This window comes from Canis lupus, chromosome 21, assembly GCF_003254725.2.
Source record: "Canis lupus dingo isolate Sandy chromosome 21, ASM325472v2, whole genome shotgun sequence".
In the NCBI taxonomy this organism is placed as follows: domain Eukaryota; kingdom Metazoa; phylum Chordata; class Mammalia; order Carnivora; family Canidae; genus Canis; species Canis lupus.
Window position 1 is genome coordinate 844,168 of NC_064263.1, and position 13,337 is coordinate 857,504.

Below are 13,337 nucleotides of genomic sequence, written 5' to 3' on the forward strand. Positions count from 1 at the left end.
CACTTTATTATTCCCAACAGTTTTAGAATCAAATTACTATTTGTCACTCTAATAACCCAACCAAATATAAACATTGATACTGCATTTATAGATAATCATTTAGCAAAACCACTACAACACAGCAAAGGAAAACCATATTCATAATTCCCCAGCCCATTAATCACTGAGTTTCAAGTCTTAAGGCCCAAAGTTTCCAGTGGTACCGTGAATGACAGAGAAAAGTAAGAAAAGGGGCTAGGGCCTAGCATGGGGGTGAGGGAAGAACTCTGAAGCAATGACGCAGTAATTCCAAAACTGCTCCTCAAACTAAGCAGAAGAACTGGGATATAAAGGCTTTTATAATGATGTGATTCATTCCTTGTTCCCAAAGAAATTAATAACTGAAAATCTTAGGGAATCCACTATCTAGACTACTAGAACTGATAAACAAGTTCAGCAATGTTGCATGATACAAAATCAATACACAAATGTCAACTCAATTTCTATATATTTGGAATGAACAATCTGAAAATGAAATTAATTCCATTTATAATAGTTTCAAATAGTTTCAATAGTTTCAAAAGAAGGAATAATTAATACTAATTAATAATACTAAGGAATAATTTTTAAGTACAAAATTTGTTAACTTTGAAATGTATAAAACACTGTATAAGGAATTAAAGAAAGTTTAAATAAAAGGAAAATACTTCATGTTCATGAATTAGAAGACTTAATACTATTAGGATGGCAATATTTTCTCAAAATGATGTACAGATTCAATGCAATCCCTGTGAGAAGCCCAGCAACTTCTTTATAATAACTGACAATGCTGATGCTAAAATTCATATGGAATTGCAAGGGATCCAGACCACCAAAACAATCTTAAAAAAGTGGAACTAAATATTTAGACTCACAGTTTTCAATTTCAAAACATAATACAAAGCAATGGTAATCAACACAGCATGATACTGGCACAAGTATAGACATTAAACCAATGTCTAAGAACTGAGAATCTAGAAGTAAGCCCACACATCGATGGTCAACTTATTTTCACAAGGGCACCAAGACCATACAATGGGTAAGGAATAGTCTACTCAGCAAATGGTTCTTGGACCACTGGATAACTAAACACAAAAGAATGAAGTCAACGCTACTTCATACCATAGACAAAAATGAACTAAAGATGACTGAATTGTATGATATGAATCACATCCTCATAAGACTGCTTTTAAAAAAAATAAAATACACTTCACATACACAGAGTACTATAATGCATAGAAAGAAGTCCAAATCTCTAAGACCTCCACATTTGGTCACTGGAAGCTTTAAGAAGATTGGAAACACAGGGCAGAGGCAAGGCATCAATGTCACCCAGGACAAGTGTCTAGCCTGTGAGTTAAACCTGTACTCTATGCTACTCCTTACTTGGAGGAAACTTAAGGATACATTAGATGATACCCTAAAATAACTACTGAGTGCTTTAAGTTTAATATTCAGAGGAATATTCAGAGGAATTTTTTGAATGGAAATGAAAGAGTATAAAAATATTATCAAATAAATGGGAAAACTGAAGAAAAGAGGTCCAAAGATGAAAAGCAGCCGGTCAACTGAAGCCTGGGGAGAAAATTTTTAAAGAGGATGATAAAAGAAGGACAGAAGAACAAATGAAAGAATTAACTGACATGTGCATACATTCAATTAATAAAAAAAGGTAAAACTTTTTGAAATCATGGCTATATATTGCATCAGCAGTCAAGAATCTATGGAGTTCCTAAAGGCAAATTTCCAAGATTTCAAGGGAATGGAATTCAGATGAAGTGGCTGGAGGTAGTAAACTGGTGTGGTAAAAAACAGAAACAACAAAGGGCTGTAGCCAACAAGGTAATTAAAGGAGACATACAAATGGCCAACAGACAAATGAAAAGATGCTCAACATCATGCATCCTCAGGGAAATAAAAATCAAAACTACAATTAGCTATCACCTCACACCTGTCAGAATGGCCAACATTAACAACAAATGAAACAACCGGTGTTGGCGAGGATGAAGAGAAAGGGGAACCCTCTTACACTGTTGGTGGGAATGTGAACTGGTACAGCCACTGTGGAAAACAGTATGGAGGTTCCTCAAAAAGTTAAAAATAGAGCTACCCTACGACCCAAAAATTGTATTTCACAAAGTATACAAAAATACTGATTCGAAGGGATACATGCACTCTAATGTTTACAGCAGCATTATGAACAATGGCCAACTTAACAGAAAAAGCCCAAATGTCCATATGTCCATTGACTGATAAGTGCATAAAGAAGAGTCACAAACTGAAATTATATATATACATACATGTGTATATTCATATATATGAGAAATATATATACATTCTATACATACATACATACATATATAGATACAGTCATCAAAAAAATGAACTCTTGCCATTTGCAATGATGTGAATGGAGCTGGCACATGTGGATTTTGCTAAGCAAAAGAAGTTAGAGAAATATGATTTCACTCATATGTGGAATTTAAGAAACAAAACATAGGGTGAAAAAAGAGGCAAACCATTAAGCAGAGTCTTAACTACACAGAACAGAGTTGCTGGGGTGGGGGATGGGTTGGATGGGTGATGGGTATTGGGGGACATCTGTGGTAGTAGGCACTGGGTATTGTGTATGGGTGAGGGATCACTGGGTTCTGCACTGAGACTAGTATTACACTGTATGTTGACTAACTACAATTTAAATAAAGCCTTGAAACTACAGAAAATAAAGAAAAAAAATTAAGCTCAGCAGAAGCTACATTTAGATAAGGTCTTTACATGGCTGATTTCTAAAACAACATATAAGCGGATGAGTCAATCAATCCAAGGCAATGCATTTTTTCTTACTTTTCCAAAATTCTATTCACTATCTTAATTGCTTTTGCAAATTTCAAAATAACATTAGCTAGAACTAAGTCCAAGAACCAATATAGATTTTAAGATGTATGATCTGAGGACAGCTTTATTGTTTCATTTTTATTTTTTTATTTATTATTATTTTTTTTTTAATTTTTATTTATTTATGATAGTCACAGAGAGAGAGAGAGAGGCAGAGACATAGGCAGAGGGAGAAGCAGGCTCCATGCACCGGGAGCCCGACGTGGGATTCGATCCCAGATCTCCAGGATCAGCCCTGGGCCAAAGGCAGGCGCCAAACCGCTGCGCCACCCAGGGATCCCTTGTTTCATTTTTATAAAATGACCTTATTTAAGTTTTCAGTAGGTTAGAAATTTACCTGTAGTCCCAAAGTTTTTTTGGGAAAAAAAAAAAAAAGACATTGTCTTGTTTGCTCACTTTAATTTATCTTAAGTTGAATTTTCTTTTTTAAAAATACCTTATTTATTTGACAGAGAGAGAGAGAGAGAGAGAGAGAGCAAGTAAGGGGAGCAGCAGAGGGAGAGGGAGAAGCAGACCCCTGCTGAGCAAGGAGTCTCATACAGGCCTCCATCCCAGGACCCTTGGATTATGACCTGAGCTGAAGGCAACTGCTTTACCGCCTAAGCCACCTGAAAATTATAGTTAAATTTTCTATATTAAAGCTAATGAACCATACTGAAAAAGAACACAAAAAAGTTTAACTTTCAAGACCTGTAGGTCTATATACTATTTGACTTTAACTTAGCAAGTAGCTGTTATTGAGTCTCAAAATTATTCAAACTTTCAACAGCCCCAAAAGTAATTTATAGTATACTTCATGATATAATAAATTAAAAAGCTAAAGCATATTAAGCAGATTAAGTGAAATTTTCATTAGCAAGAGATTTAAAATTAAATTAACAGACTAAAGGCAGAGTGTCAAAAACAAGATGTTCTAGTTTACATCAATGGTTTATTTTCATTTTTCACATTAATTTTAAACATAATGCAAAAAGACTAAAATGAAGTCTAAAAAGAATATTAAAAACATGGTCTTACAACATTTATTTATTTATTTATTTATTTATTTATTTATTATTTATTTATTTATTTATTTATTTATGAGAAACAGAGAAGGAGAGGCAGAGACACAGGCAGAGGGAGAAGCAGTCTCCATGCAGGAAGGCCTGACGTTGGACTCGATCCTGGGTCTCCAGGATCATGCCTTGGGCTGAAGGCAGCGCTAAACTGCTGAGCCACCCAGGCTGCCCTCTTACAGCATTTAGGTGTATATTTTAATGCATGTTAAAATAAAAAAATGTGTTTTTGAAGCAGTTATATCTGGCTTTGTTTTGATGAAAACAATTCATCAGTATTGCTGCCATATGTAGTGCTAACAGTGTGAGAGCTCAATACTAGCTAATACTAATGTTAATGATCCAGTTACTTGCCTTGAGTTGCCTCACCACAATATTGGGAACTACAATTTTTATTCCCAATTTACAGATAAAAACCTAAGGCACACAGAGTTTGAAAAACAAGCAGATTTGCACAGCTGTAAGACTGGACTAAATTCTATCTTGCTTCCTCACAGGCATTATACTTGTCTGTCACTACAGGAAAAGTTGTGTGTCAACTGCAGCCTGGGCAGGGAGGGGACCACTTTTTAAAAAGGATGAAAAAAAAAGAATGGAAGAAGGAATAAATGGATAGATATGTGCACTGATTCAAGCACCTTTGCCAAAGTAAAAGTCGACCCTGTATTTTCTTCTAATTTTAAGTAATTAAAATAACTTTAAAATTTTCTATAGTCATCCATTTTACTTGGTCAGAGCAAGTGTTAAGGAAGCAATAATCATTATAATCATATCCACTGAGACAGTGAATGCTACAACATGACCTCAGCTCTACATTCTGAATTCCTGGGTCTCCCTCTCTTGAAGTTTGTGATCTCACGCAACTAACAATCTTTCTGTGACTTAACTTCCTCTTCTATAATAACAACTGCCTAACAATAAAGCTGCTGTATGGGCCATGTGAGATAACACAGAGAACACACACGACACATAGTAGTTGCTCGCAAAACATTAGTTTCAGCTAAGTATGCTAAAGAATATAATCAAAACACACCAACTGCAGCTGAATGAACCATAAGGGAGTTAAGTCATAAAAAGATTCTCTGGGTTTCTGAGTCACACACTTTCATGTACCATAATATATTTCAAATACACCAGGGTTCAAGTGTCTTAGGTAAGATGTTCATGTTCAGCATACTTCAGAAGCTTTTTCTCCTAATTTCCCAAAATTCTCATAAGCTCCAAGCAATTCAGAGAAGTAAGAAGGACTTTAGATCAAGAGTCAGGAGATCATGTTTTTCCCTCTCTAATCTTTTCCCCTCATTTTAGACCTGAACTTATATATCTTGTAGGCAAATCTGAAAGGACGAAGTTTAGCACTGTTTAACAGAAATAGAATGTGAATAAACTAATGTGAAATATTAAATTTTCTAGTAGCCACATAAAAAATCTTAAATCAAGTGAAATTTAATATTTTCCTTAATATGATTTATCCAAAATATTATTTCAATAGTTAAGCAATATAAAAGAGGTTTTGAGATATTTTACATACCTTTTAGTATCAAACCTTTACAACCTAGTATGTGTTTTACATTTACAGCCCATCTCAATCTAGACTATCATTTTGAGTGCTCAATAGCCATACCTGGGTGGTTGCTACCATACTGCATAGTGTAGATCTAGAGATCAGTTAACTTAAATCACTTTCTATATAAGATATGATAAACTAAACTATATATGTGATAATTAAAACTATGTATCTAATGGAGAACTGAGTTTAAAAGCTTATTTTGTATCCTTTAAAAAAATTACAAAGATTTATAAAAAGTATATAAATGTCCCCTATTCTTCTATGTATTAGAACTGGCCTTTCCTCGAAATAATGGCACTGTAGGAATATTTATTTCTAATATAGTAATATCCTTTTACCCAAGGTTTTGCTTTCTGTGGCTCAGTCACCTACAGTCCACCACAGTGTGAAAGCAGATAATCTTTCTTCTGACATATCATTAGGTCAACAGTAGTCTAACAATAACAATATATTAACAACACCCACATTCCTCACCTCATTTCATCTCATCATAGAGGTATTTTATCATCTTACTTCACCACGAGAAGGGTGAGTACAATAAGATATTTTGAGAGAGAGACCACATTCACATATCTTTTATTACAGTATATTGTTATAATTGTTCTATTATTAGTTATTATTGTTAATCTTTTACTGTGCCTAATTGATAAATTAACTTTTATCATAGTTACATATGCATGTGCAGGAAAAAAACACAGTATATATAGGGTAGTACCACTCTTGATTTCAGGCATCCACTGGGGGTCTTGGAATATATACCTGTGGATAAGAGGTGGGTACTATGGCACCTCTTGAATATTCTGTAGAGATTTTTTTATGTCAAGTAGTAAGATTTCTTTTTTAAGATTTTATTTATTTATTCATGAGAGACACAAAGAGAGAGAGAGGCAGAGACACAGGCAAAAGGAGAAGCAGGCTCCATGCAGGGAGCCTGATGTGGGACTCAGTCCTGGATCTCCAGGATCACACCCTGGGCCGAATGCAGCGCCAAACTGCTGGGCCACCAGGGCTGCCCCAAGTAGTAAGATCTTGACACTAATTTACACAATGTAAAATTATCTCAAATAGATCAATATTCCTACTTTATGATATTTAGTGCCAACTATCATTCCCTACTTATAGTTTCTATTCTACTCTATGTCTTATAATCTGCAGAAGACAGATCCCAACCTTGGGCATTTTCCTTTGTCTAATGTTTACTTGTTAAATAAATATGGGCTAAAACTAGAGTAGACTACTAGACTTCTGAAAATGAAACAATGATGCAACAGGAATTGAATTTTCGGTAGAACAAAAAAATTAAAGTTTTCTTTTTTTGTTTTTGAAATTAAAAGATAATTTCTGCAAAATTAATTTGTAAATACATAACCTAAAGAGCAGCATGCCCATGTTTTATTGCTCCCATTTCCATTTTTCTCATTACTGCAAGGGAAATTAAATAGAACTCCATGGATGAAGCTGTATGGCTAGAAATGAGAACAAAACTAAACTGATAGCACTATTTCAGTTTGGCCAGACATTCCAATAAGAAAAATATAGCAGCCAAGAAAATATTTTGGAAGAAGTACAAATTTAACATTGATTTTGATTGTGGTGTCACAAAAAAAGGCATGCACTACAGAAGATTTAGCAGACCATTCATTCCCATTTGGGATATAGTAAAGGGAAGGAATAAAACACCTTTCTTTTTTTTTTTTTTTTTTAAGATTTTATTTATTTACTCATGAGAGACACAGAGATTGAGAGAGAGAGAGAGAGAGGCAGAGACACAGGCAGAGGGAGAAGCAGGCTCCATGCAGGAGCCTAATGTGGGATTGGATCCCGGGTCTCCAGCATCAGGCCCTGGACTGAAGGGGCGCTAAACCACTGAGCCACCCGGGCTGCCCAATAAAATACATTTCAACTGAAGCACAGTTTTCACCTCTCTACATGTATTACAAAAGGATTTACAAATTCTTATCATTCCATCAGTCACCTGTGAGCTAACACTTTTACAGTCTTCTTATATGTATGAATGATGTCATCTGATGGAATGGTCTAGTTCACTGTTCCCAGATAGTATATGGTATAAGAAAGGCTTTAACAGGGTAATAGGCTACCCACATGTCCCTCTCCAGACATGTCTCTCTCCAGGGGAGAAAGAGGAGAGTTTTACAGGTGTCAAAGAGTCATTCCAGCGGCAAGGAAGAAAAACAACAAAGCAGATGAGCATAGTATCTGAAAAGAATGGGAGCAGGTAAGGAACAAGCATGAAGAAATACCATCAGAAATAATGAGCATACACTAAAAGTTTAGTGTCAAGAAGAACTAAAATTCAGAAATCCCAAGAAATAGCTCCAAAGGAGGACGTTTGTCAGCAAAGGAGAGCGGTTTCAAAGAGCCATAGTGGGATTCAGAGGCAGGGCTTCATCAATGAGAAGGAGAACAGGAATTTTAAGTATTGGTCATCTTCCTAGACCGTGGGTTGTTAGGCTGCCTCGTTCTCAATGAGCCACAGATAACTTCAGCAGACCCCCTAACTCATACAAAATTTAATGAGATTCCCCCCACCCCGCCCCAACATCTACTCAATGAAAGATTACTAACTCATTTTCAGGAATTTAAGGACTTAGCTGTTTAGCAAACAGAACTTGTAGTTAAGACTGTTATCCCAGATAAAAGGTAAAAATTAAATCCCTGAGCCTGCATTGTGGTCTTTAGTTCCTTAAATTTGTCTAGTTGAAGCATTAGTCTTATATACTTGTCTAATGCCCAATTTATGGGAGAGAGTCAGGTTGCTTCAGCTAAAGGAAGAAAAGTGAAGCAGAAGTGGTTGGGAGCCAGGCAGAGACTAAACTCTTCCCAGCCTCTGCTCTGCCTGTTTCCCATTATCCTTAGGGAATCAGTGATGGGTTTCCATCAAGAAGTTAATTTTATCAAATGTCTTTTAAAATGTATTTTCTTTTTCCTTCTCCCCATCATCTCCACTTAAATAGGAATAGGTACTTTATTTATTATAAACAAGATTTTTTAAAAAGATGTTTTATTTATTTACTGAGAGGGAGTCTATGAGCAAGAGCTCAAGCAGAGGAGGAGGAGGAAGAGAGAGAGGCAGACTCCCCGCTGAGGAGGAGACACGTGGGGCTCCATCCCAGGGCCCCGGGATCATGACCCGAGCTAAAGGCAGACGCTCAACCGCTGAGCCACCCAGTTGCCCCTATAAACAGATTTTTTTGACAACTGACATAGAAACAAATATATGGATTAAATAATCTTTTAGATTACCTATGTATTTAAATATTATTATCCTTTCATTTAACAGGAATTGAGCATTATATATTAACAGAAGATTATCTTGACTTCTAGAACTTACCTGGATTCATTACAGATGATGCTTTACTCAGGCAATATTGTAACATATTATGCTACTACTTGAGGAAAAAATGCTAAGAAAATGAAGTAAGCTTAAAAAGACCAGCCACCTGTTTTTTCCTGTAATGCAATTTACATCAGAGAATCCATTACTTTTTACACTGACTTAGGAAAATAAATGACTTCATAGGGAAGTCAGGCAGATCCTATCCTTGTGAGAAAGTGGAGTGGAACAAAGGGAGAAATAAAACCTTATGTTTTCTCCTTTCACCTAAAGGTTGAGTAAATGGGTCACTTCAGTGGTGAGCTAGATTTACTCAGGTATGTATAATGTAAATCCTTTTAAATTTTTAATTTTTCCATTAATAAGTTTTTAAGAGCAGTTTTAGGTTTATATAAAAATTGAGTAGAAAATATAAAGAGCTCTCATATATTCCTTCAACCTCCACCCCACAGTTTCCCCCATTATTAACATCTTGCATTAATGTGGTACATTTGTCACAAATGATAACCCAATAGTGATACATTATTATTAACTAACCTCTATATTTTACATTAGGGTTTACCCTTTTCATTGCACATTTTGTAGGTTTTCACGAATGTGTAATGACATGCATCCACTATTATAGTATCATATAGGATAGTTCCACTGCCCTAACTGTGCCCTGTACTCCACCTATTGAGCCTCCTCTACATTTCCTTTCCTTTTTGTCTTTAAAAAAAATCACAATTTTCAACAGAAAAACATTACAAATTTTGTTTTCATAGGATGTGTTAGAACTACTATTTTGTAGGGAAACTGAAGCTTACCGGTTCAACAAATTCAAACTTCTTTTTTTCTTGAACCTCTTGAATTTTAAAGACATATTCTAGTGATGCTTCATAAAAATTTTGATGTTCTCGGTCAACCTGTATATCTGCCTAAAGAGTAAAAAAAAAAAAAATAAAAGGCAAATCATGACACACAGTGTAAATATTCATGGTTCTATGTAGAAAATGATTCAAATTCTGTTCTCCAAAATCTTTATTAAAAATTAAGCTCTACAAAAGAGTTTTAATATAGCAATTATTATTATGTTTTGAACATACTGAGACCAGGAAAACACAGTCCTTGCACACCAGAGCTTATATGATATGGAGTGTGAAGTTGGGGAAAGTAAGCATACAACAGTCACCATAAAAAATATAAAAAAGGCATATAAATATATATGGAAATCGATCATAGAAAAAGAAACTAAATTCAGGAAGATGGTGGTGGTATGAGTTGAATCTTAAGATGAACAACTGGCAGTGAATAGTGAAAAATAAAATAGTCAACTCATGAGGAAGTAAGGAGGCATGAAAGAGACTGAGTTTGGCAACAGAGTAAAAAAGTAGAGGACAGAAGGTTAAAGTAAGGTTGGCATCACAACTTTAAAAAATCTTGGATATTTTATAACAAATTTGGATTTTAACTGAGGGAGAATCATTTGAGAATATTCAGTAGAGTCACATCATTAGATAAACTCTTAGAATACTGGTAGCAGAACCAAAAAAATTTCAATGGTCCTAACCCAGTGAATCATGCTCTAACACTGTTTGCACATTTATTATGCATAACTACAAGAAGGTTCTATTGATTAAGAGAGGGAAATGTTATCGAGATAATTTCCTCCTCCTTTTTTTTTTTTTTTAATGTTGCCTCCCCTCTATGCCCATTATCATCTGATGTCCTTTTTAAAAGGCTTTTCTTTCCCAGTTTTGTACTCTACACTGCCAGCTGAGTTACTAAAAGCAGATGAAAAGAAAGGAATGGGCTCTCTGGAGTACTAAGTATCCAACAACAATAATTTGGGAACAGAAAATGCTTTGGAGACATTTTACAATGGTAATTTCAGATATAAAAGTTTTTTAAAAACGATAAAAGTTAGGTTTGCTGGCTTGGGTATCATAGCATATTAGTTTCATTTGAAATACCTTTAATAATTATTTACAATAACTTTATTTATAGAAATAAAGTAACCCAGTATTATGAGCAACTTATTAGAGATTTTTAAGGTCGAGAATTCTAAGTTTCCATCTAATATACAAAAAGAACATATAAGTCAGGTGGGAAATTTGAGTTTCCTAGTGTGTGTATATATATATATATATCAACAAAATGGCATTCTATATAAATTATTATATTTTCTTCTTATCACAGTATTTACAGAATGAATGGTAAGCAGGTATAGGTGGTGGCATGCTAATCGATGTTCAACAACTGGGTCTCTGGTGGGGATGCCTGATGTCTCTGTCTATGCCAGTTTCTGTGGTGTAAATATTCCCAAAACAGCCAGTTCCAAATCACAAACCTAACATCACTGAATGTGGAAGTTAGAAAGAGATAAGAACATCAGCTCTCCAAAAGAAAGCTCCAGTACAACACTGGATGTAAAGGATGTAAAAATATTTTCAATATCAGAGATAACATTCTATGCCACAAGTTACTTCTGAAGGTTTTCTTTAAGAAATAATGACATTGATTGTATAGACTAGCACATGGGAACAAACTAAAATGTTGAAACACCTTTACAGCATAAGATGGCTGTTTGTGGTCAACAAAGCTGTGAGGAAAAGAGCAAGGTGGTCCTGAGCGCTCTCGCCTGAAAGACCTGCTTATAAGGCTGGTTCCTGCTGGCTTCTGGGAATGTGGAATTCAGGAAGGCACCTTCCACCTAAGAGTAGATCACAGTTATCTAAATTGTGCCAGTAATATGATTTACTTTAAACACCTGCTTTCTTTTTGGGAGTCTGGAATTTAAGGATATGATAAATAGAGACTACTTATGTGACCAGCCCCCTACAGACTATGAACATTCAATCTATAATGAGTTTCTAATAGACAATGTTTTACATATGCTGTCACAACTTTGGGCTGGGAGAGTTAAGCATGTTCTCCCACTGGGAGAGGACTCTTGGAAGCTTGTGCCTGCTTTCCCCCAGACTTCATTCTACATGCTTTTGCTGATTTTTCTTTGTATCTTTTCACTAATATATCAGAGCAGTGAGTCCTCTTAGCAAATCACTAAACCTAGGAGTGGTCTTGGGGGCCCCTGACCTAAGAGTATTAAGTCATTTCCTCAGAAACTTATTGGCCAAGCACAATCCCATGTCATCAAAAGATGGGGAGTGGGGGCACAAAGAAGGATAAAAGAAAATAACTGCTCTTACAGTTTTCCATCAACTGTAGTCAACAAATATCAATAGATATTTTCCATCAACTCCAATCTAGACAACTATATTCAATATACCAAATCTGCTTTGAAAAGTCATCCAGAATGTACAAAGGTTACAGAATACTACAGTTTAATTTCTTTCCAGATCAAGATTTAGAAAGACATTCTTTCACTTAAGGTGGCTCTCTTTAGTATTTATGCTCATAGTGTGCGGTTCACTAGAAGCCACTTGCTCATATATCCACCATGCATTTTATTTTGTAGTGGATAAGTAGGATAACCATGTAATTTATTGTCCCCATTTTTAAAACTGAGAGGGAACGTTAGGAATATTTATGCCAGAAAAAATATGTATAAACTGTTCTTTACAAGACAAAGGGAACTGTAAAGTCATCCTGCTAAAAAAACAAGTTAATTTCTTAAGAAAATCATATAGTTCTTCAGATACTTAAATTCCTCCCCAACCACAATAAGCTACCTACATCAACTTAAGATAAACTTAAGAAAAAGCTTCATGTGATATTTGTCAAATCACCTGCAAAGGAGAAAGAATTTAAGCTGGACTCTGAAAAATGAAGAGATTTAAAGCAGGTGGAGATAAAAGGAGAGGAATTTGAGAGAGGGAATAGAGTCAAGGAAAGTTATGTTTCAGTAGATTGCAAGGTAAGAATAATAAGAACTGAGAATTATCGCATAAGATAGAATGAGCACAAACTTCATCATATAGAGGGGACAGAAACTTGAGAAGACATTGATTTGTCAAAGCAGCATTTCAAGAAGGTTAAAGTAGGGATAGTGTTGGATATATTGATTAAAAGGCAGGGCTGGGTGATTTAATGATAAAACAGCACTTATTTGATAGGTGTTTATAAATCCCAGTAAGAAAAGGAAGTTGAAAGATGTGGGTATGAGAAGGAAGGGGTGAGAAAAAGCTAAAGATAATTTTGATCACAAGAAAAAATGTCAGCATTAACAGAGAATTAAAGCAACGAGAAGTAGGAGCAAATCTGCAAAAATCATGATGTGAAATTTCACACATTCATTAAGAAGTGATAGTCTGAAGTCCTGGGAACCAGCAGCAGGCAGTGCAGCTGGCCAGGTGTGATGAAATCATGACCCAGGAGACATCCATTAAGATGTTACAGAGGGTACAGAAGAAGAGATTTCAGGACACAGAGACTATAATAACAGAGGCATGAAGGTAGAATTGAAGGCATTCCCTTCATTTAGGAAGTGGGGATAAGAGGAACC

The 13,337-nt window shown here is 35.3% G+C and overlaps 1 protein-coding gene across 8 annotated transcripts in view; it reads right to left on the bottom strand.

The window, feature by feature from the left end:
• The window catches only part of ARHGAP42 (Rho GTPase activating protein 42), a 287,838-nt gene that overhangs the window by 75,331 nt on the left and 199,170 nt on the right, over positions 1–13,337 (bottom strand). For all 8 annotated transcript variants that reach the window (XM_025420939.3, XM_025420948.3, XM_035703751.2 and 5 more), the window contains one exon: positions 9,700–9,810. In XM_025420939.3, the coding sequence (XP_025276724.1) occupies positions 9,700–9,810 (111 nt within the window). The remainder of the gene's footprint in view (positions 1–9,699; positions 9,811–13,337) is intronic.